The sequence below is a fragment of the Lepidothrix coronata genome, unplaced genomic scaffold (genome assembly GCF_001604755.1).
Source record: "Lepidothrix coronata isolate B3197 unplaced genomic scaffold, Lepidothrix_coronata-1.0 Scaffold179, whole genome shotgun sequence".
NCBI lineage: Eukaryota > Metazoa > Chordata > Aves > Passeriformes > Pipridae > Lepidothrix > Lepidothrix coronata.
The window spans coordinates 1,548,912-1,573,065 of NW_016690359.1; the positions used below are offsets into that span (position 1 = coordinate 1,548,912).

A 24,154-nucleotide genomic window follows, 5' to 3' on the forward strand; every position below is an offset into this window, starting at 1 on the left:
GATGGAACCACGGAAGGGAAAAGGTGTCCCTGCCCCTGGCAGGGGAGTTGAACTGGATGGGCTTTAAGATCCCTTCCAACCCCAACCATTCCATGACTCTATGAAGAGACATCAAAATTTTATGCACTGAGTAACCTCTGTGAACAAAACTACGGATCCATTTCTGCTTTGAGAAAATAAATGATTTTAACGGGTGCTATCACAGTATAAAGTTCTATTCACTGCATGAGAGGAACAGGCTGCAGCTACTTGGAATTCTCCTTCCTATAAGGCAGAATAACAGACAACTCTCGGGATGCTGAATTCAACTGCTTTTTCCCTTTGTTTCCTGCTCTTAGGAATTCAGAAGAACCCCACACAAGATTTCATGCTGCCTCTTGTCAAAGCCAAGACATTCCTCAATTCACTCACCAGCTCTTCACCTTCTTCCTGACCTGCTCCTACACCGACAGCTCCAAGGCAGGAGCCAAACCACATCATCCAGCAGCTGAAATCAGACCCAAGCTTTTCCTTTTAAAACACCCATCACCCTTGAGATTAGTTATTGCACCACTTGGGAGCCTCCCAGGAAATATTCAGGCAACATATCTCCTTGCTCCCTTCTCAGTGCTTGCCCTTTTCCAGGATTTTCCTTCAAATCACAACCTGCTGGAGAGAAATCAGTGGGGACTCAACTCTCACCAGACCCCGGGGTGAGTTACTCCAAGTGGTAAAAGATGAGAAAAATGAGAGAAACCACAGCTCAGTGACTCATCCAAGAGCTGCCAAAGCTATTCCTGGTTTCACGCCAAGGAATCTCTGTGTAAAATCACCCCAGGTACCCTGTTTATCATGTGTATCCCGGGGCAGATGGGATTTGATCCAGAGGGGGGGATTACAGTGTCTGTGCCCTGTTTTCAGAGCTGGGTTTCCCTCCTCCTCCAAGGGGCTCAGCTCTCTGCAGAGACCACAGGCATTCTTAAAATGCAATCTTCTGGTGGAAGGTGTCCCTGCCCATGGCAGGGGGTTGGAATGGGATGATCTTTAGGGTTCCTTCCAACTCAAACCATCCCAGGATTCTGTGATTCTGTAAAATCCTTCACATTAAAACACACTTCAACTGCAAAGTATATAAAACACATTCCTGCTAAAAACTCCAATAACGCAAGAGCAATTTCTCTAAACATATTCCCAAAGCCCAATAAATACACACGAAACATAACTGCCTAATAAAAATACCAAGAGCAAACACAAGTTTTCCAAATCTCCTTCACCAGCTTCTCATTTGACTGGAGAATCAGAGAATTATAGAGTTATTCATGGAATGGTTTGGGGTAGAAGGGACCTTAAAGCTCATCTCATTCCAACCCCCTGCCATGGGCAGGGACACCTCCCACTAGCCCAGGTTGCTCCAAGCTCCATCCAACCTGGCCTTGGGCACTTCCAGGGTAGTCCTGGAACCCCAGCCAGAAAATATTGCACAGGCAAACCCTAAAAAATACAAAGATCTTCAAGTCTCTCCAGTATATGAGAAATTCCCAACTGCCATTACTTTGTTGAGTCACCAGGAAAGAACCTGGTCCTCCACATCATGAAATCGTAACTCCTTAAGGTGGGAAAAGACCTCTGAGATCATTGAGTCCAACTCAACATCGACACCACAGAGAAGCTGGAAAACTGACCTTGGAATATTCAGTGCCTTGTCCCACTTAAAAATAAGAGTATCCACAATTAATCCGTGGAAAGGTTTTTGTTGCACAGATGCTTCCTCTCTCTGCAAGGGGCAAAAACTCACCCTGCTGTTTCAGCTCTTCCATGACAACTTACTGTTTCTAAGGCTTAAGTAATCCCTATTCCACAGAGGAATTTGCATGAAAACAAAACAAAACAAAAATAAAAAAACTCAATAAAACAGCTGTAATTGCCCTGTTCTCAATATTTGCAGGAAAACTGTTTCATGCCCTCAGAATTCACAGAATCAGGGAATGGTTTAGGTTGGAGGGGACCTTGAGGATCATCTCGTTCCAACCCCCCTGCTATGGGCAGGGAACCTTCCTAATGTGGGAATCTCCCTAATTAAAACAGCAAAGAGACACCAAGCAAAGCAAAAACTACAAAAAAAAAACAAGCACTGAAGAAAACTTTGCCAAGCTCCAAAATCCCTCAAAGGACTAAAACATCCACCGCAGGCTGTTAAACACACGGCACCTCCTGCTCGGGAACTTTGAAAGCCACAGATGCCAGGTGATGGCTGGATAACCTGGAGGAAAATCACAAGTTACCTGCCCAGATCCAACACCTTTTCCTTGGCCACCTGTGCTCTTTTCTGTTTGCCATCAGAGAGACGATAATGAGCCGCACGACGTTTTGGCCTGAGATCTCTGAAAATACTTCTCTGTACTGCCTTTCAAGCATTGTGAGCTGTTTTCAGTAACTGGTAGAGTTCAAAAAAAAAAAAAAAAAAAAAAAAAAAAAAAAAAAAAAGGTGTTTTATTCTCAAATTGGAACTACTTTAAAACCACCAAACATTGCTTCTGCTCTGTGGTTCCTTCCTTTGACTCAGGCAGTGATCACGGATCACAGGCAGCGCTGCACAATGGCTGGTTACCCCTGTCACCCCAAGCTCTGACCCGTTCAGGACACGGAGCTACATCTTTAATTCACCAAAGGCACGATGGAACAACTGCAGGACACCCCAGGAAGGGCCTCCATCAAAGCTGGAGCAGAGCTGAGTCGGGAAGGACTGGTAGCAAACAGCCTCATTTAGATAATCCCACTGGTTTGACCCAAGGCGATACAACTTTATCAGATAACAGAACTCCCCTGGGGGGGGGAAAAAAGAGCATGAGCTCATAAACCCACAAAGGCTGACTTTGCTGACTGAATCCAGAGGGTTTAGATGTATCTTCAGGGCTGCACATCAGCCCCTCTGCTGTGGGCTGAATGGGACACGGTGTGCAGGGGAATGGAACAGCTACACGCAGAGCTGGTAAACAGTTCTAATTTAAAGGTGGGTAAAACAGCCTAATTTAAACCTGCAATTTCTTTTTATAATTCTACTCAGATGATTAGGAAGAGCGATATAGATCCTTTAATGGGCAAATAATTTTGGTGTCATCATTAGATTCATCAGGCAAAGGCTGCAGGAGCAAATTCCATGTCTGGGATGGTAAATTTTCTCGGGCATTCCCTGCTCCTACAAAGAAGCTGCTCTGAAATCTAATACAGAGCTTAACAGCACTCTCAGTAAAACCAGTCTTAAGTTGTCAGGCTTTGAGGTTGCATTTCTATTATGAACTTCTCTCTCATTAATAAGGCAAAGGGACCCAAGCTCCAAAAACCTGAGACTTCCTGAGGGTCCCTGGCTGGATGGAAACTCAGCAGATGATGCCTGAAGGGCAAGGAGAGTCAGCTTGGGACAGGTAGGAACTTCCTCAGAACATTTCTCAGTGACCCAACAAAGTCTGTGTGGATCAAAGGAAACACTGAAACCTGAACTCCCTGAAAGGAGGTGGCAGTGAGGTGGGATCAGGCTTTGCTCCCAGGGAACAAGCAACAGGACAAGAGGAAACGGCCTTAAGCTGTGCCACAGGGAGCTGCAGGTTGGACAGCAGGAAGAATTTCTTCACTGAAGGGATGGTCAGACACTGGAAGGGGCTGCCCAGGGAGGTGGTGGAGTTCCAATCCTTGGAGGAGTTCAAGGACGTGGCACTCAGTGCTCTGGGCTGGGTGACAAGGGGGGGATCGGGCACAGGTTGGACTCGATGACCTTGGAGGTCTTTTCCAACCTCAGTGATTCAATTATTCTGTGAAAAGTTGAACACACTCCTACAGAAGGAAACTGGGTAAAGGACAGGAAACACATGAGGGGCAATGCCAAGGAGGGAGGACAGGACATTGCCCATCTCAGAGCTCTTTACAGATATCAGAGAATCCCACCGGCCTCACAAACAGGGACACACACTCGCAGTTGGAGTTAACACAGATTAACTGTCTTACTGAAAGGTTTTCTCTGGCACTGGAAGAAAAATAAGTACCATTAAAGGTGTCTGATGGGTAAAAATCTCCAGTTTTATGATGGGGAAACTGCTCCTAAGGATGCAGACTTCTATTTTGAGTGACTAACAGATGTTTTCGCTGAGGATTTAGGACAGGAAGAATACAAATGGAATCATAATGGCAGCCTAATGAAGCTTAGTCCTCAGTTAATTCACACAACCAATTAATACCACACCCAGTGGAACATGTGAGCAAGGCAAGGACCCTTTCCCTGACCATAAGGCAAAATATCCAGTCTAAGTATCACATCATGGAATGGTTTGAGTTGGAAGGGACTTAAAGACCATAAATATGTGCATTTTAACTCTTTATTAGGGCTGTGGTCCTTTATGAGCAGCACACAAGGACCCAGCACCGAGTCCCAGTCAGAAACACTTCCCTGTTCCCAGCCAGGCTCCTTGAGCAGTCAAGAGCCTTGAACAGCTTTCTGTTCTAGTGAGACCCACATTCCACGTGGAAAATGGCACTAAATAACAAATTTTCAGTTGGTACCTCCTCATTCATTAATTCCTACGTGAAATTCTTCAGCAGCTCCCCTCCAAAATAACAGGATGGTTTTGCCTTTCCTCACCATTTCCCCCCAAACCACAGTTTCAGGATGGTAAAAGGAATTCATTCAATGCAAACAGAAGAGTTTTGACCCTCCCAGTGTTTTTACACACCTTTGTTAGGAGTGCTAGTTTACAAATCCTCTAATCTCCTGAAAGAAAGGGGGAAATAACTGAGTCCCAGGCAAGGAAGTCAGCACAGACATCAAAAATTCAATTTAAACCCTGAATTCAAACTCCCGTCGCAGCTTCGCAGCTCCCAACAATTGTGGTCTCTTTTTTACTTCCTCTGAGAAGACACTGAAACACCAGCAATAAAAATTAGAAATAATTTGCCCTGCCTGCTAAAAAATTGGTCACTTCCCAGGAACTGCAAAGAGCCAGTTCCTGGTGAAAGGAGCAGCAGGGAATTCCAGGAGATCTGTGTGTTCAAATAGGAAATTCGTTGCAGGCAGAGCTTGATCACAACCAAGAAAAATAATGAGCCTCTAATTGTGCAACAAGCCATACCAGAAAAAAAAAAAAAAAAAAAAAAACCAAATGTTTTGATAAATGGAATTATTAAACTCCAGAGCAGTAAAACAAAGGCTAAGAACACAAATGATAATAAAGCATCATTTATGGCGGTGTTCTGAAGCACTCCAGTGAAGCACAGGTAAATGCCAGGTTACCCAGGCAGAGGTTTAGTACTAAAAAGCAGTGTTTAATCTGATTTTTTGCTCTCCTGAATTTCTGGACGAAAAATATTCCCTTTACTCATGGTTAATTTTTATTTTTCTATGAGGATGTGTGGGTTTTTTCAGCACATCCCGAGACACGGGGCACAACCAGAAAGGACCAAGCACTAAGACCAACCCTACAGGGCTCTTTTATCCCTCATGTTCCCTGTTAGACAACCAGATTTCAAACAGGGCTTTGCATCCCAATTGGAGAAGCCACACCAATTTCACAGCAGCTGAGGAAATGCCTGAGAATAGTTGAACTTAGGGACGTCAAGATTTTCACACAATAAAACCAGACCAGATCAACCATAATTTTTCTGCAAAATTATAAATGACACCTGAAGTCCTGGCTGGATTCACCTACCGAGAGATGATTAAGCTGCAAATCTGCAATTACTTCTAATCTTAAATAACTGATAGGATTTGAACTCCCCACATACAGTAGCTCAGATGTGATATTACTGGGAGCTTTTTGAAACCAATCAATAACTATTAAAGCTGGATCCCATCAGCTACCACCAGGTATCAGCCACTTTCTCAATATTTCAAGGATTCAGTTATTCTTAGACACAGTTAAAGTAGTAAAATGAAGTGGTCTCATACTGACACTGCGATAAATACGAGATTAAATATAGAACAAATTTATTACTCCCTGAAGTCCTACTGAGTGTCCTGATTTTTTTTTTTTTTTCTATATCCACAACAGTCTGGTTTACTTTGATGTTTTATTATCCCAGATCTAAAGCTCACTATTGCAAAGCTGGTTCAAAGACCCAAACCTGACCACGCCGGGAACGGGAAGAGATGCCGAAGGGAACGTGCGGATGGGGATGACGACCCTCTGACAGCCGCCGTGCCCCACTTAGAGCAAGTGGCACTGCCAGGAGAGTGATTTGTGACACTGAGCGTGTGTGACACGTGGTGGCACCCCTGGAGTGCCTGTGGGCTGCCAGAGGGACGTGCCTGCGGGAGCCGACTTTTCCTAATACCCCCGCGCTTTGAAGGGAGCGGAATAATCAACCCATTTCTGAAGCGCTGGTTTGAAGGGCTCCGAGGAGTCTTAAAGTAAAGCAGTTAATTACTTGGTGTGCTTTAAAAATAAATCAACCCCCAAATTAAGGTTGGATGGGTCTGGGTGATGAGTTTCTGGCTTGCAGCCTGTCCAGTGCTCCCAAGATGGTCCCAGTTTAACCCCACTGGGTCCTCACGGCAGAGCAAAGCACTCAGAGACGCTGAGGAGCAAGGAACCACATCCTCCCTCATCAGCATCCAAGCAGGATGAGTCCACAAGGACACAAACATTTGGGTCTCAGCTAGATGGACTCATTTGAGCCTCTGCTACATTCCCTGGAAGTGTTCAAGCACAGGCTGGACAGGGCTCGGAGCAACCTAGTGAGGTGAAGGTGTCCCTGCCCGTGGCAGGGTGGTTGGAACGAAATAACTTTTAAAGGTCCCTTCCAACCCCAACCATTCCATGATCCTATGACGTGCCTTGGCATTTCTCCTTTTCCCAGCTCACCTGGGATTCACCCTTAATGCATTAATACTAAAGTGACCCACTGAATGTAACTCTCCCAAAGGTGACATCGATAATCTAATCCAATGAATGGATCTGAGACCCACTACTGGATATAGACCCAAACAGGTCTATATGGCCACATCTGAAAGCTAGAAGTGGAGTGTCCTGGAGACTGTGATAGGCTGGATACACCTTCAAAAAAACACCCCAAAACCAAACCAACCATATTCTCATAAAAATGAAAACTAACCCTAAGTAAGGGGAGTATTTTCCTTCCAGTGTGTTGCATCCTTCTGGGCTCCTCCTTGTCCACTAGGCAGGTATGATGTTATTTGTGTGGCTCAACCACCACAGGATCACCCCTGGCACAATTTTGGCTGGGACCTACCAGCCCTCACCTCAGCAGCATCTTGGCACCGCTGGAACCATTCCCAGCTGGCATCCTGGAGAAAGCCACCCTCTCCCAAAAGCCATGAAGGCTTAGCACGACAGAAACACCCACACTATGCCAGCCCATCTCGGGGCCAGAGGACAAATCCTACCACTGCTGTGCTCCCAAGAGGAGATGTGGCCAGTGAGGGGGAGTTCAGGGATCAGGGAAGACAAAGTAGGCTCTATTCTTGAACAGAGGACATGGTTGGATTTTACGGGTCTTTTATTTAAAGGAGCAACTTGAAGAAGAGGAAAGCAACAAGATGGAACCACGGAAGGGAAAAGGTGTCCCTGCCCATAGCAGGGGGTTGGAACAAGATGATCTTTAAGATGAACAAGATTATCTTTAAGATGAACAAGATGATCTTCCCACCCAAACCATCCTGTCATTCTCTGAAGGGCTTTGGTATCATCCAAAAGTGAGCTTTGTGACATTTGGGGCTGGAGCCTCTCCCGGCGTCAGTGGCACGATGCATTTACGTCAGCGTGTGACAACGGCCCCGGAGTGACAAGGACTAAGGTGAGATTAAGCATTCAGGAGAAAAGCTCGTCCTTCACTGGAACAAGGGCACCAAAGCCTTATCAAGCGCTGCCTTTCGGCACAGCCACGTGCCCAGGCCAAGCCTCACCCTCCAGCTCCCGCTCCGGGTCGGATGCACATGACTTGGCAAGGCACTGCTGCAGCTTTTCCCAAGGAAACCACTTCTCCCCCAGCCCAGTTGTAACAAACACCGGGAAATAAAGCCCTGAAACGACCTCCTGCTGTGTCACCCAGTCAGGGCGACAGACCCTGCGTGGTGACTTCACACCCCGACGTGAGATCGGATCTTCCCGGGATTTGTGAGTCTCCTGCAAGGCAGGAGCTGATGGATTTCTGCAGCCGGTGCACACACTGTTCCAAATTATTTCCACTCCTAATTAATATTCATAAACGACCCACAATACTGCGCCTTCCATCAGCCGTCACACACCACCCACGCCAGATGAAAGGACAACTACACCAGATAAGCAGTTTATTGGATCAAAAGTCCCCTTCAGAGCAGGAGACAGCTATTGGAACAGCTCAAACTGATAGCATTCCATGGCAGGGAGGGAGTATCAGCACATCTCCCTCTTTAAACCCCAGATTCAGCACCCGGAATGCATAACCCAATTATTATGTTAATTTAGCTGCATTTTGCTGCTCCAGGCCGGAGCTGGAGGGAGGAACTTGGGTTTGAAGAGCTGGCACCGAAAATGGCCACTTCAAAAAACTCAAGAGACACCCAATTACACCATCAGTGTTTCAGGTTTAATTCCCTGTCCCTGTTGTCACCTGTCTGGATCTGGGCAAGGACTTTGCCCTTCAGCTTTTGCTTTCACTTGCCATTTACATCTTGCTCAAGCAAGATGCTGAAAGGTGCTTTTACCCATCCTCCTCCCCAAAGTCAGTTTAGGTGGAAAAAATCAAGGATCTCATCCCCTTGCACAGAACATGGACTGGGAATAACAGCCTGGCTGCTGCTGTTTGGCCACTAAAAAGAAGTTAATTAAAAAGACACCTGACAATCCCATCAAGCCCATGCAGGGTGACAGAAAACACTGAATCTGTAACATCGGGTGTTCCCCCCTCTCCACCTAATGGGAAACAAGTATTTCCCAGCTTTAAACTGAAAGACAGCAGGTTTAGGTTGGACATTAGGAAGAAATTCTTCCCTGTGAGGGTGGTGAGGCCCTGGCACAGGTTGCCCAGAGAAGACATGGCTGGCCCATCCCTGGAAGTGTCCAAGGCCAGGCTGGACAGGACTTGGAGCAACCTGGGATAGTGGAAGGTGTCCCTGGTTGGAATCAGATGATCCTTAGGGTCCCTTCCAGCCCAAACCATTCCATGGTTCTGGCAAGATGGTTCAAAGGAACAGGGAAAGGTGTATTTCCCACTGCTCTCCAGAGCTGTTCTGCTCCTCATCCATGAGGGACCCAAACAGTCTGCCCAAGAAAAAGCATATTTACACCCATTGCCAGAGAGGGAAAGTATAAATATTTCCAAAGCGTTATGAAGGCTGGTACTTACAGTCATGCTTTGAAAGGGAAAGAATAAAGCAAAATATTCAATTAGAAAAAATTACTATAATTGCAGGTTCTATTTTATCCCTCCATTAAAGCAATAAAGTGCCTGGGAATATTGCTGAGCTGGGATACAGAGCTTAGTGCTACTTAACATATTAATATACATCCAGGGGGGTTAATTTAATTTAGATCTGCATGAGGGTCTTCTCTCCTCCCTGGACCCCACTGTCTCTCCCTACACTTCCAACCATCCAGCTGGATATCCATGCATGATTCTCCCCCAGGCCAAGGGATGGACATGCAGAACTGAGGCTGGACATAAATTCTGACATGTGCCACCACACCTCCAGAGCCAGGGGACATCCAGCACGTCCATGCACAGCTCCACACATCCACATTCCAGTTAAAACCCTGTCTGCCTGCCCCTCAAAGCTGCAATGTCGGGATATTTGATTTTCTATTGGAGGAAAACATCCAGTTTTTGCTCTCCGAACATGAAACAAAATCCTCTCGGAAACGTAAAATCATCCCGTTTTGCTCCAACAGCACATAAATCCCATGGGAAGGGATTTGTTGTTGAAAGTCACTGAGCAAGGAACTGCTGAGGCTGAAGAAGGGGCTCTTCCTCCCAGCCCTGGCTCTCATCACACTTTTCCACACTACGACGCCACAAGTTGCAGTTTTCCCAATAAAACCTCCTCGTTCTTCCCTGCGATAGGAGATAAGTGAATCTTATTTTAGGGAGCCCTTCATCCTTTTAATTAAACAAATTAATATCACTGCTCCCTATCTCGTAGCCTCCATTATCTTTTGTGAACTCCTACAATTCTGTTGTAAAGATATATTGAAAAAGTGCTAATTGAGATAATCTCTGGAATTCAAGAGTTGCTGTATTTTTAGCCATGTTTTAAAACTATTTTCCCTTTGTTTCTGGAATGCCTCCCATCCTTCCTCCCCTGCCAGACTGTTTACATTATTTAAATGCCTTCTGCTTATACCACTCTTTACAATTTTTACTTCAACAACATCGGCCTCCGTTGCTCTTTTTTCCCTCACTTAGACATAACTGGGATGAATTCCAATCCCAAACTCAGAACCACTCCTGGTGCTTTACTGCTGTCTTCTGTGTTTGGTAGATCAGGCAACACATTCCTGCCAGTCCTGTCATCCAGGACTGCCTGGGGGGGGGATCCAAGCATGAGGAGTTAAACTGTTCTTCTTTTACAACAGAAAAGGGGATTTTCCCAGACGTTGGAATGCTTTAAACTCACAGGGATAGTTCTCTTCCCTCTGCCTTAGCAGAGGAGCCTGAACTACGTCCCTGAAAGGATGGGGAAGCCCAACTCTCCTGGAGTTTTATGGAGAGTTGTCAAATCCAGTATCCATTGTGGAGGCAGAAACATGACACATCTCCCCTGTCCCTACAGAAAATCCCAGAGAGCCCCAGGAGCTGAGGGAGGCTCCGGCAGCCAGACACTCTCCTCTCCCACCTGGGTTGTTTTTTTTCCACAGGTTTAATTGGAAAAGTGATAAAGGCAGCTCCAGGTGCCAGAGCCTTTTGCATCGTGGCTCCTGAAGAGTTTTTAATAAGAGTTCTGCCAAAGTGGTGGGAGTTTTATGGGAAACCTCTCCCTCATCCACCTCCCTGCGAAGGCAGACCAGGAGATGCAGCTCAGCAGCCCAGTGAGTTTTCCAGACTGAGCCTGGACCTCTGAAGCGTTCACTTAAACCTGATCACAGTAGGCTTGGTTTTCCTAGTCCCCATTCACAGACCATCTACAGGGCACTGAGGCAGCTTTGGGATAGATTCCTGTCTTAGTTCTATTCCCCATGGAAGAGGAAGAAGATGCCTATTCCCTCAACCCATCCTGTGCAAAAGGGGGTATTCAGAGGGGGAATAAAAAAAAGAGGGAAAGTGACTTTTTACATGGACAGACAGTGATAAGACAAGCAGGAATGGTTTTAAACTAAAAGAGAGGGATTTAGGTTTGACATTGGGAAGAAATTCTTGGCTGTGAGGGTGGGGAGGTCCTGGTACAGGTTGCCCAGAGAAGCTGTGGCTGCCCCTGGATCCCTGGAAGTGTCCAAGGCCACATTGGACAGAACTTGGAAAAACCTGGTCTCGTAGGTGGCATCCCTGCCTGGGGACAGCTGGAATTAGATGATCTCTAAGGTCCCTTCCAACCCAAACCATTCTGTGATTCTACTCTATGACAACACGTGGATATTTCTTTGGGATACAAAAATCCTCAACAGCCTCTGCAGCAGGAAAACCAAATCATCCCAAACGTGCCACTGCCCAGGCAGAGCGGGGCAGAGGAAGAGGAGGGCACGATAAAGGCTCTGGGCTTGAACACAGAAGGTTTCAGCAAAGCTGCCAATTCTGCAAAGGATCTTCTGTGCAGCTGAAGTCACTTAAGGACAGACTGTGAATATTTCATAGGTGAACCTGAGCTCTCACAGATTCCCAAAGAAAGGAGACGTGAGGAGAAGCACAGTCTCCAAGTCCCACTATAGTTTTGGGGACACATTTGAGATGGGCTTTTGCTCTACTTTTTTGTCTCTTGGCCAAGATCTGATTTTATTGCTGTTTCAAGACTCAGATACAAGGAATAACGCACTGAAATAACCAAAGTCCATCGGTAAAATTTGTCCAGGGGTGGACAAAGAGCAGCTCCTGAAACTTCTCTTGAGCACTGTAAATGTTGTTCCTGTGCTACAGCAATTCCATATAACCAAACACAGGCTGAAACTGAAATACAGAATGGTGGAAAATATAAATTTCCAGAGTGGGGGAGTTACAAAAAAAAAAATTAAAAATAAAAGTCCATCCATGGGAAGCTGCAATGGGCTGCTCCTGCTACCCTGGGACACAGCCAAATGCTCAGTCCCACAGCCCAGAAGATTTTGGGACCATTCTTGACACTGCAGCCTAAGGATATGGGATGTGCCTGTTGATCTGCCCTGCAAGGACTGTGCTGTTCTGCTCCCCAGGGTTAGAAAGCCATGGTGCTCCTCCCACTGTCAGACTGCTGCGAGGGTTGAGGATTTTTTTAAATCCTTCTCCCCGGGAAAGCTCTTTCCCCATTTTCTTGGGATCCCATTTGGAAAAGCATCTCAGTGCCCTAAAGCAGACTTGGCCATCAGAAGGAGGAGGGGTCAATGAAGTAACAATATTTGGCACATGTTCTTTGCTTATGCCTTTAATTACAATTTAATTTCCTCTCTAGCGAAGCCTTGCTCTGACTCACAGCTCCTCCTGCCTAAAAGCTGCCAGGTGTTAAAACACTGCCTTTTACTACTGCTGATTTTCACCACAGTCAGGTGCTAAAAATCAAGTCAGGATTTGAGGGAAATAAAGCAAAATGGAAGTTATGTGAGGGATCCAGACTTCTCCATAGGCTCACCTTCATTCCCCAAGGAAAATTACACGTTTGATGTCCAATTTCTGCTCCTTGCAGTCTCAAGGCAGCAAAAGCAGCTCTGCTCCAAGGAGATGCTTTATCACCATCAGTTCTCCCTCCATCCTTTTCATTAAAAGAAATGCTCCCTGAATAACCTACATTTGTTCAGAGAGGAGAACCACTGCAAGGAATAAAGGTAGCTCAGTGCAGCCAACAGCAAAATGGAAGTGTCTGGAAAGATGGAAAATAGAGAGCTTGGGATTTTAACGGAAGAAAAATGGTGAGCCATCTTTCCTCCTCCCCTTGGCACTCTGCCTCCCCTCCACCAGGGAAGGCACTTCCAGGTTGCCACTGGCATTAGAGATCAAACCATGGGGTGAGTGGGAAAACAAGGCATGGCTGTTTTTCCTGGAGTTCAGTGGGAAGCTTGAACAACTGGAAGGGGATGTTCTGATCAAAGACCAGGTGGGTGGGAGCATTCCCTTACAGTTCCCTTATAGTTTTGGGATTCCTGGAGATGATGCCTCAAAAATACCTGGCACAGGTGGTCTTCTCTTTGACAGCCATGGAAACTTCATGCTGGTTCCAGTAGGAACCAAGTCAGGTCACCAGAGCAGTTCTGCTTCCCCTTCCTCCTCCCCAGACACCAGGGCAGAGCTGATGAGCTGCTGTCACTGCACAGCCACAGGGAACCACATGGCTCTTCCTCAACAGCATCCAAGAGGAAACCAGTTCTCCTCCAAATTCCACCCCCCACCTCCCCAAGCCACGCTGTCTCTGCAGAAAGAGTGAGCCACGTGGGAAGGCCAGTTCCCAGCAGTCAGGGCAGGACATTATTTCTCCCAAGAAAAGGTGTGGAGAAATCCCTGCCCTCTCAAGGCTGGCCCAGCAGATCCGCTCCAACATCTGTGGTTGGACCCCCTCTAGTGGGAACCACTCAACAAGACACGGAGCAGCACCACCACCCGCAGCCCATGGAGACTCTACCCAAGGGATAAAGCCTTTTTTTCCCACCACTATTAGGATTATTATTATTATTTTCACTCACACGCAACCTACATGCTCTGCACTTCAGTGTCTTTGGACCTCCACACCCACAGCCCAGCACTTCCTTCAGGAGATCCCATGGAAAGCTCTCAGATATGGGGGTGGAGTGGGGAAGATTTTTGGAAGAGAGAACAACCTCACTGGAAAAAAAAATAAGAAGTTATACCCCAGACCTGATTTTTTAGGGAGAACATATTTATCATCTATCCTAGAATGTCTTCCCTCTGCCAACTTGTCAAAAGCTGACAAAACTCCATACTATAAAAGCAAGCTGTTAAAACTTGGCTAAAGGGAAAAACTCAGCTGCCAGACAAGCTAACCAGAAAAAGCTGAAAAAAATATTCCAGCGTGCCAGGAAATTTATGGAAAGGCTCTACAGAGCTGAACATCCCAAACCAAGACAAGGAGGCAGCATTAGGTCAGCAGCTTCTCCTTCATCTGCTCTTTGACAAGCAGATGTCTCCCACTTGGAGGGATTTGGGCAGAGAACTTCTGAGTTGTAGCTGCCTGTATTTCTAAACTATCCAAAATTGTGTGTCTCTAACTCACAGACCAGCCCGGAGCAAAGTATTTTAGGAGAGCCTGAACCCACTCATCATGGAGTCATTAAATACCACATATTCCACTTAAACCCATTGATTCATCCTTCCACCTCCAAAGCTGAACAACTCATAGATTTTGGTCTTTCCACTAATAAAAAAGATGTCAACTCTCCGCCTAAATGTTAGGAATTTTTTCTGTTAGTCAGGCACATACACAAAATGTTTTAATGTCAAAACAGTGACAAGGGTTGTTGTGGTCTGCTTGGGGCTTTTTTTACAGAATGTTGTACTCCTAGATACATATTCAGATCTGTTTTAATAACAAACCCACAAATGTAGTACATTTGAGTCACAAAACTCCCCACTACTGACAGTTTAACAGACACAGAGCGATTTCCAGCTGGTCAGCATTCATTTTAGCTTGAGCTCCACATCCCCTTAATCCAATGGAATCCAATAAGGTTTGCTTTAATAGCACAGTGCAACACAGGGGATCGGACTCCATAAACCCTGTACTCCAGGACAGCATCCCTGACCCAGTGACCCACTTCTGACAGGGGTTAAGGAAAGGTACATCAGACAGGGAAGTTCACTCCTGTCATTCACACAACCCGTGCAACTGTTGAAGACACAAAAGCTTCAAGCCACAACTGTTCCTCCCAGATTTACAAAGCTGAACAGCTCCAGTGAAAGCAACAGCCCTGGCAAGCTCTGACTCCCGACCTGCCTTCAGCTTATTCCCAGCAAAACCACAGCATTCCCTCAAGGAACAGCCCTTTGCATCTTGCAGAGCAGAAGCTCTGTAATGAGCATAATGTGCCCCAACTGGCATCCTTCACTTTCTGGGTAGTCTGGATGAACTGTTCAAGTCCTCAAGAGAATCTAAGATTTGAGATGAGAGGTGAAAACCGTACATTTATGGAGGTAAAAACCCCAGGAGCTGAGCCTTATCGGTGGGAATGGCATTTGAGATCAGAGTCCTGGAATCCATTTGGGATCAGACTACTTCAAGCAAGAATTAAAAATATGAATATGCATGTATATATGTATACACACACACATTTTTTACAATGTATACTATTTTTCCAACAGCCACTCCAGGCAGGCAGTGTTAACACAGCCTTCAGTTCTCAGCTGAGCAAGAAAAAAAACATAAAAAACCAGGAATATCATTAAGCCCCCCCCTCAGTACTCACACTGCCCCCTCAGCCCTCCTGCCTGGTCACGATTCACCCTCTGCAGAGAACACAAACAGCAGACAAAGCCCTCATCCAGACTGCTCCAAAACAAGCTCCTTTTCCCACAGTCCTCACAAAATGAAGAGACAACCTTGCTAAAATAAGATCCGGATGTGTATTTATACTTCTGCCACAAAATGTTATTTATTCATCATCTTATTGGCAAGTCTTCCCGATATTTAGAAGAAGCCCCTACAAGAATTGTGTTATCCCTCAACTCCAAACCCAGATTTCCCTAAGGGATTCAGGAGGAGGATTTCTGTACTACTCCAACCTGCCCTCTCTCTATTCTCTATGATTTCATTCCAGCTGCTGAGCAACACCCACGACAGCCCCTACGTAACGTACGATCCCGATTACGCTCCGTGCACGCGTATCCGTGATCCTGCAGGAAACCAGGCTCGGAGCATTCCACTCTGAACTTACACCATCCCAGGTTTTCCTCCTCCATCCCCACGCACAAATCTCTTGCCAGCACAGAGCGGTTTCGCCGCAGGCAAAGGCGGCCAAACCAGCACATTCCAGTCTTGCTCCCATCACCGCATTCCAGATTAATTTTAATGGCATTTGCAACAGCTGTAGTGGGAATGAAAAAAGACACCCTCGTGGAGGCTACTCCACAGATCCTAGGAAGTTAATTCTGCCTCTGGTCAGATACTGGGAGTCAGCTCCACGCTGTCCAGCGTGCCTTAAAAAAAGCAGGAGCCGCGCGCTAGTGGGATTAGGGATCAACAGGAGAGAAAGCTCCCTGATTTCACCTAAGGTGATCCGGTCTGCAGTGCTCCTTGCCAGTCCCCTTCGGCATTCCCAGCCCTGCAAACGTTTTTCCTCTGCATTAACAAAGGAGGGAAAAGTCTGGGCAACTTGAGCTTTGGTTTCTCATATTCCCAAAAACCAGCCCCCCACGAGCATCCCCTCCTCTGTCCCTGCCGGCGTCGCTCCGGCGTCCCCCTCCCCACCGGCTCACTCCAGCGTGCCACGGCTTGGAGTGTTTGTGCACGGCTAAAGCACAATCGTTCCTTTTGCCTGACTCCGGGAGAGGAAAAATCCAACTTGCCAGAGGAGCATCTGCATCGAGAACTGCCTTTGCTGATGGGATCAGCACTCGGGAGCACCAGAGGAAGCAGGAGAAAGGGTCGAGGACCAATTCATCATCCTCGCACGCATGACCCGCAGACATCCCCCCCCCTGCCGCCCCCCAGCCTAAACCTCGGCCGTAAAAAACCCATAAAAATAGAATAAACCCCCAAGCAGAAGTTGAGAACAAATGTGCTTTGAACGCTGCACAAATGACATTGAAGATGCAGAAGAAATATGTATTTGCTGTTGCACTGCACGATTCCAGGGGCTTATTTCCTATGTACACATCTCACGCACCCTTCCCACGCACGTCCCCTCCCCTCCACCCCCGCGGCTTCTTCAAAAAAAAAAATCGGGAAAATAAAAATCTTTGATCCCTAAAGATTATTTTAAAAGCTACAAACCCCAATCGACCCCCATCTGCAGCCTCTTCCCTACAGCCTGAGCCATCCGGGGGGTGAAGGGGGTGTTCCCAGCGCTCTGTGGCACAACCCGGAGCCGTCCCTCCTCCCCCTATCCCAAATCTCCCAGGTTTTCCACGTTACTAACCCGCGTCCCAGCTCAGAGGACGCCGGGCCACGCCGGGTCTTTACAGCTGTCCTTACACCACCTCTTTCCGTAAGCCCGACATCTCTGTGGCAGTGTTTGCATCCACAGGCTCTTTCATCCTGGAGAATCCCTCCCTGCCTCCTCCCACCGCTCTTTTTGGGGAGGATAACGTAATTTCCAGCTCACGCTGGAGGATGCTTTTTTATTCCTGCTGAGCCCGAGGTCACTTCTTAGACCTCTCCTCTGGCCAGCGTCTCCTCCACCCCAGGACCTCCCTCTGGAGGGAACAGTCCCTTCTCCCTGACCTTCAGCCTCACAGCGGCGGCCCCACCGCCGTCCCCACCGAGGAAAAGGTTCCTTCTCCCTCCCAAGCCACAGCCGAGGCATCACGCTGCGTTTTTCCACTCCCCCAACCTGCTCCTTCGGAGCTGGGGGGGGTGGTCAGCGAGCCAGGGGGCTCCTGCTCTGCCGGCTCTCGGGGATAGGGGAGACCCTCACCCTCTCCTCACCTACGGGAGGTTTGATCTGTCCCAAGGGGACATCAACCCTCTGGAATTGGCACATCCCAGCACTCGGTAGCTTGGGGTCCGCTCCCCACGCAAACCTTCTCTGGAGCAGCCTCTGTGTTCTGTGGGGTCTTTCTCTGGCTGTCCCACGGCTCCAGGAGGTGGGTGGTGGGGTGAGTCCCCCCTCAGGGCCACAGGAGCTCCCTCTGCAGCGCTGCTGCTGCGAGGGTCACCCCCAGCCCCGGGCCTGCCTCCACAGGGATGTCCCCCCCACCATCTCCTGTCGGGAAGAGCAGCTCCATGACCCCCTCCCCGTCCTGCCCTATGTATGTGGGGCAACATCTACAACCCCACGGAGCCAGAATCTATTCCATCCCATGCCATGAGGGGCACAGACCCGCATTCCCTCTGGACTGTGAGATGACAGTAGCCCCATTCTCCTCTCCCCAGCCCCACACACTCATCAGGGGGGCATGTCTCCTCCCTTTAGAGTTCTTTTCCAAATATCCACATGGGGGGCACCAACCCACATCCTGTTTGGACACACGAATCCCACTCCTCCCACCTCAGCCCCAAAGACACATTTTGGGTGAACTTCTCTTTCTCTCAGATGTTCCCTCAGCACAACAGGGGCCCTGACAGCTCCTCCACCATGGGGAGCACCGGCAAAGCTCCACCTTGGACTGAGGTGACGACGACTTCATGGCCCCCATCTCAACCTCAAAGGCTCATTTTATGGGAATCTCCTCCCTTTGGGTCTCTCCTCACCCAAAATTGGAGTAACCCTCAAATCTCCATGGGGAGGGCACCACACTGACCACAATCATCTCAGTCCACAAGCTGACAATGACCCCCATCTGCCCCACCTCAGCCAGGGACAGTGACCCACCTCCACCTCAAACCATGAGATGACACTGATCCATGTTCGCCCCAGATCATGAGATGATGCTGACCCACATCCACCTCAAACCATGAGGTGACACTGACCCATGTCCATCTCAGACCACAAGCTGACAGCTCCCCATCTCAGCCAGGGGACAGTGACCCACCTCAAACCAGGAGGTTACACTGACCCACCTCGAACCATGAGGTGACACTGACCCATGTCCACCTCAGACCACGAGCTGACAATGACCTGCACCTGTCCCAGCTCAGCCAGAGGACACTGACTCACATTCGTCTTCGATCACGAGGTGACACTGACCCATGTCCACCTCAGACCAGGAGCTGACAATGACCCTCACCTATCTCACCTTGGCCAGGGGACACTGACCCACATCCATCTCAGACCACGAGCTGACAGCTCCCCAACTCAGCCAGGGAACGGTATCCACGTCAAACCACGAGGTGACACTGACCCACGTCCACCTTGGACCACGAGGTGACACTGAGCCACGTCCAGCTCAGACCTCGAGGCAACACTGACCCACATCTGCCTTGGACCATGAGCTTTCAGCTCCCCACCTTGGCCAGGGGACATTGACCCACCTCAGACCAGAAGGTGATGCTGACCCATGTCCACCTCAAACCACGAGGTAACACTGACCCACGACCACCTCAAACCATGAGGTGACATTGACCCGCGTTAGATCACGAGGGGAGACTGACCCACCTCACACCAAGAGGTGACACTGACCCACGTCCACGTTAGACTATGAGGGGACGCTGATCCACCTCAAACCAAGAGGTGACACTGCCCCACGTCCACCTCACACCGGGAAGTGACACTGCCCCACGACCACCTCAAACCAAGAGGTGACACCGACCCACGTCCACGTCAGATCACGAGGTGACACCGATCCACCTCAAACCAAGAGGTGACACCGACCCACGTCCCCCTCCCGCCGGGCGCTCACACCCCCCCGCCGCGGCCGCGCTCCCGAGCCCCCCGCGCCGCCCGCCCCGCCGGGGGCTCGGCGGAGTCCCGGGCCGCCCCTTACCTCCAGACCTGCCCCATCTGCAGCAGGTGGATGACGGTCTGCCAGACCCAGACGGAGATCCTGCAGAGGCGCTGCGCCCCGGGGGTGGCTCCTCCTACCCCGGCGGCGGGTCCCCCGCGCCGGCCCGCGGTCCCCCCCATCATGGGCGGCCCGCGGCTGCTGAGCCCCTGCACGGCGCCCAGCCCGCCGCCCGTGAAGTCCTGCACGAACCAGCGGAAGCTCAGGATCTGCACCAGCACCGAGGGCAGCAGCACGAAGGCCAGGGTGAGGCCGCACCACAAGTAGTCCCGCCGGCCGTAGTGGTGCAGCGCCAGCCACAGGTCCGTGCCCACGTCCCCCACCAGCACCAGCAGCGCCAGCACGATCCACAGGCAGTCCAGCCACGGCTTCTCGGCCGCCTCGCCGACCTCCGGCGGCCCCTCGGCGGCGGCGGGGGGGCGCGGGGCCAGCGGCTCGGCGGCGGCGGCGGCGGCGGGCGCCCGCCTGAAAAGGTTCCGCAGGCAGGCGCACCGGCAGCCCCAGTAGCAAGACGACGTGTTGCAGCAGTGGCAGATGTGCATGGAGCTGCTGGCGCCCGGCTCCTCCGCCACCTCGGCCGCCGCTGCCCCGACGCCGCCGCCGCCCGCGGCCGCCGCCGCCTCGTCCAGGTTGTGCAGCTGGGCGAAGCCGCCGCCGCCGCCGCCGCCACCGCCATCCGACTTGGCCGCCATCTTGCTGCCGCCGCCGCCGCGTCCCCGGCCCGTTCGCCGGGCGCTCGCTCGCTCGGCCCCCCCCGTGCCCGCTCCCCCCGCCCGCCGCTTCCGGGGGCGGCGCTTCCCGTGCGCGGGCCGCGGGACGGGCCGGGGCCGCCTGGCGGCGACAGCGGCCGGAGCCGGGAGGGAGCGGCAGGGAAGGGACCTCAGAGACCGTCTCGTTCCAGCCCCCTGTCGCGGGCAGGGGCACCGTCCGCTAGACAGCGTTGCCCAAAGCCGTCCCCCCTTGTCCTGTCGCTCCATGCCCGAAGTCCTCTTGGAGCCCCCCTGCAGAATCATTTAGGTTGGAAAAGACCTCCAAGATCATTGAGTCCAACTAACCCAGCGCTGCCGTGTTCAACCCTAAGTCGCGTCCCTAGGTTCCACATCTGCACGTTTTTTTTTTTTAAATCTCCGGGGATGGTAACTCCACCACTGCCCCGTTCCTTTGCCTGACCACCCTTTCCATGAGGAACTTTTTCCTAATATTCCAATCTAAACCTCCTCTGGCACAGCTTGAGGCCATTTCACAGAACCACAGAATCACAGAACCACTTAGGTTGGAAAAGACCTCCAGGATCATGGAGTCCAACCTGTGACCCATCCCCATCTTGTCCCCCAGCCCAGAGCACTGAGTGCCACAGCCAGTCATTCCTTGGGCACCTCCAAGAGTGGAGACTCCACCACCTCTCTGGGCAGCCCCTTCCCAATGTCTGATCACCCTTTCTGTGAAGAAATTCTCCCTAATGTCCAAACTAAACCTCCCCTGGCTCAGCTTAAGACTTTGGTACTGGAAGGTGCTCTAAGGTCTCCCCAGAGTCTTCTCCAGGCTGAACAATCCCAGTTCTCTCAGCCTTTCCTCATAGGAGAGGTGTTCCACCTCTCTAATCTTCGAATCACAGAATCTTCACAGAATCATAGAATATCCTGAGCTGGAAGGGACCCACAAGTCCGACTCCTGGCCCTGCACAGAACACTCCAAGAATCCCACCATGTTCCTGAGAGCGTTGTCCGAACACTCCTTGAGCTCTGGCAGCCTTGTGACCCTGACCACTGCCCCAGGGAGCCTGTTCAGTGCCCAATCACCCTCTGGAGGAAGAACCTTTTCCTAATACCCAAACTAAACTTCCTCTTACACAGCTCCAGCCTCGGGTCCCTCCACTGCCCCTCGTGAGGCAGCTGCAGACCCCGATGAGACCTGACCTCAATTTCCTCTTCTCTTGGCTGAAGAAACCCAGTGACATCAATTACTACTCATATGGCTTCCCTTCAAGATCCTTCACCATCTTCCCGGTCCTCCTTTGGAAATTAAAAACATTCCATTGTGTTTCTTCTCCCAAATTCCATGTGCTGACACCAGCATTCCCAAGACCATCCTCAGCTGGACACCCTTGTGCTGACCCCATCCCACTCCCAAATCAGCTCCCCCATCCAGTGTCTTGACCCTCAAATCCATATTCTAAAATGCAACTGCCCTGTCCCTGTCACCTGCTCACCCTCAAATCCCAGGACCACCACTATGCTGTCCTCAGTCTCGTGGCTGTGCTGGGGAAGGGATGCTCCTGTCCCTCCCCATTCCACAGGTCCCCCTTCTTTACTCTGAGGGTAGTAAAGCATTGGAACAGAGAAGCTGTGGCTGCCCCATCCCTGGAAGTGCTTAACACTATGCTGAATGGAGCTTGGAGCAACCTGGGATAGTGGAAGGTATCCCTACCATGTCAGGGGATTGGATCTTAAAAGTCCTTTCCAATCCAAACCGTTCTGGGATTCATTCTATGATGATAGTGGCACTCTCCAAGCCCACCTGGGCACCCCAACCTCACATCACCTCATTGCCCTTCCAAATACCCCACCACAGTCTCTTCCTGTCCCTTTACTTCTAACATAGGGATCACACATCCTCTCTCTCCTCTCCTCTTGTCCTTTCCTTACCCACTTTGGGGGACACTGCTTCTCCCACCCTGTTCTTATGGAGTCAGGCAGACCAACCAGCTCCTCTCCATGGGCTCAGCTCCGTGCTGGAGAAACCTCTGACAAGCTGAGGAAGCCACTCCCTGCTCTGTTTTTGGGATCTGCCTGGGTCTGAGCTGCACCCCAGGCAGCTGTTTCACCGAAGAACCCACTGGCAGGCTGGGAAGCCAAATTCAGGGTCCTTCCTCCCCAGTTCCCCATTACACATCTGTTCATTCATCATATCCATCTTTTCTGAGCTGTCTTGTGCTGTCCTCTGTAGGTTACAATCTTCCCTCTTTACCATTTGTGCTTTTTCCCGTCTCATAAGGATGCTCCTTCCAGATCCTCCTCCAGCTGCTGCTTCTACTTCTTTCTATGGGAGTCTGAATTCTACCCTTTCTCTTGTGTCTTTTTCTTTAAATTGTGGCAAAAATCAGGGCTGAGAGATTCAGGGCTCCAGAACTGGCTGCCAAAGTTGCTGCTTTGCAGAGTCTAAATTTCAACCCGGAAAAAAAAAACCTCCCAGAAGGTAGAAAAGTGCATAAATGCAGATAAAATGCTTTTTGCAGGGAGGAAGAGTTAATTTAATCCTAAGAAAAGTGGGATGACTTGCATAAATTAAATAGGCTGCCTGGGAAGGGTGTACTTGGTGTTTCCGAGTTGAAGTAGCTCAAAAGTTTTGTGAGGTCTGAAAAGTGCTGCTGGTTTTGAAATGATTGGATCCTCCTACGGTGGAGAAACAGAAGAAAAGGAGCAGAAAACAAAGTTTTTGGCATTAGCCAGGTGGATTCGCCTGATGCACACCTGGATGTGACCAAACTGAAGTCAATTGGAGTGAAACTCTAGCACAAAGTTCTCTGAAAGGAGAAAACTGGTATTATCGATAATATTATATAAAAGAATTGGAGAGGACATGATCCCACAGGTCCCCATGATAGCCAACCCAAATGTTGCAGATATTCTCTTATTTTCTGCCCACTTAAACTATTGCAAGAATATGGAAATAGATAAGACACAAACCAGCCCTTCACGTGCATAAGACATGTATAAAAGTATATATATAACATAAAATCCCTCTTCTGTTGGACACTTTCAAACCTAAATATGGATGTTAATTCTCCCAGCAGTAAGAAATAAGGACTCTGGGACCCGTATTTTTGGGTGGGAAGCACCCAGATTAAGCTTCAACTTCTGATTTGCAGCACAAGGAGATATAAATGGAATCATTCCTCATCCCTTCAAACTTTTCTGTGAAGCAGATTTGCTACATATGATTAGAAAGAGGGGGGAAGAAAAGCAAAAGCAAAACAACGCAGAAGTAATAACACTATTTGGTGTTATTACTTAAATAGAAGTGTAGGTTGCACGTTGCACTTCACGAACCAATAAGGGGGCAGACGAGTCATCTGTTTTGATACAAAAACAACCCAAACTTGTGTGATGAGACATTTGGGTGGGAGAAGGCAGCAGTTGAGGATTCTGGCACACAAGATGCGAAAAGCAGCTGCTTGGGCAAGAGATGACATGATACAGCACACTGTTGGCACTGCCTCCCAATTTCTCGGTGCAGTTGTGACCACCGGTGTCCAAGAAGGGCAAAGTCAGGCTGGAATTTGTGCAGGGAAGAGCCAGGCTTTGATCAGAGGTTGGGAGAGTCCATCTTTCTCTCCTGTGAGCTGAAAGAATTTGGCTTCTTTAGTTTAGCAAAAATAAGATTGGAGAAGGAGTTTTCTGCCTATAAATACACCCTGGAAAGTAAATGCGAGCGAAGGGAAAGGCGCTGGGACACTGAAGGGCAGCGGTGGAAAAGTAAATGAGTAGGAACTGGCCAGGAATATATTTAGGCTGGAAATCGGAAG

At 49.4% G+C, this 24,154-nt stretch overlaps 1 protein-coding gene across 3 annotated transcripts in view; it reads right to left on the reverse strand.

Annotated features, from left to right (window-relative positions):
* Positions 1-20,321, reverse strand: part of XKR6 (XK related 6) — a 179,008-nt gene extending 158,687 nt beyond the window's left edge. The window contains exons 1-2 of one of the 3 annotated variants that reach the window (XR_001877317.1): positions 19,612-19,668; positions 2,262-2,413 (exon numbers count right to left, since the gene is read on the reverse strand). Coding sequence is in view for 1 of the 3 variants with exons in the window: in XM_017830479.1 (XP_017685968.1) it covers positions 19,612-20,321 (710 nt within the window). In the remaining 2 variants the exon portion in view is untranslated. Of the gene's footprint in view, positions 1-2,261; positions 2,414-19,611 lie in introns of all 3 variants that reach the window. The other 2 variants (XR_001877315.1, XM_017830479.1) reach the window with 2 other exon arrangements.
* Between the last annotated feature and the right edge of the window lie 3,833 nt (positions 20,322-24,154).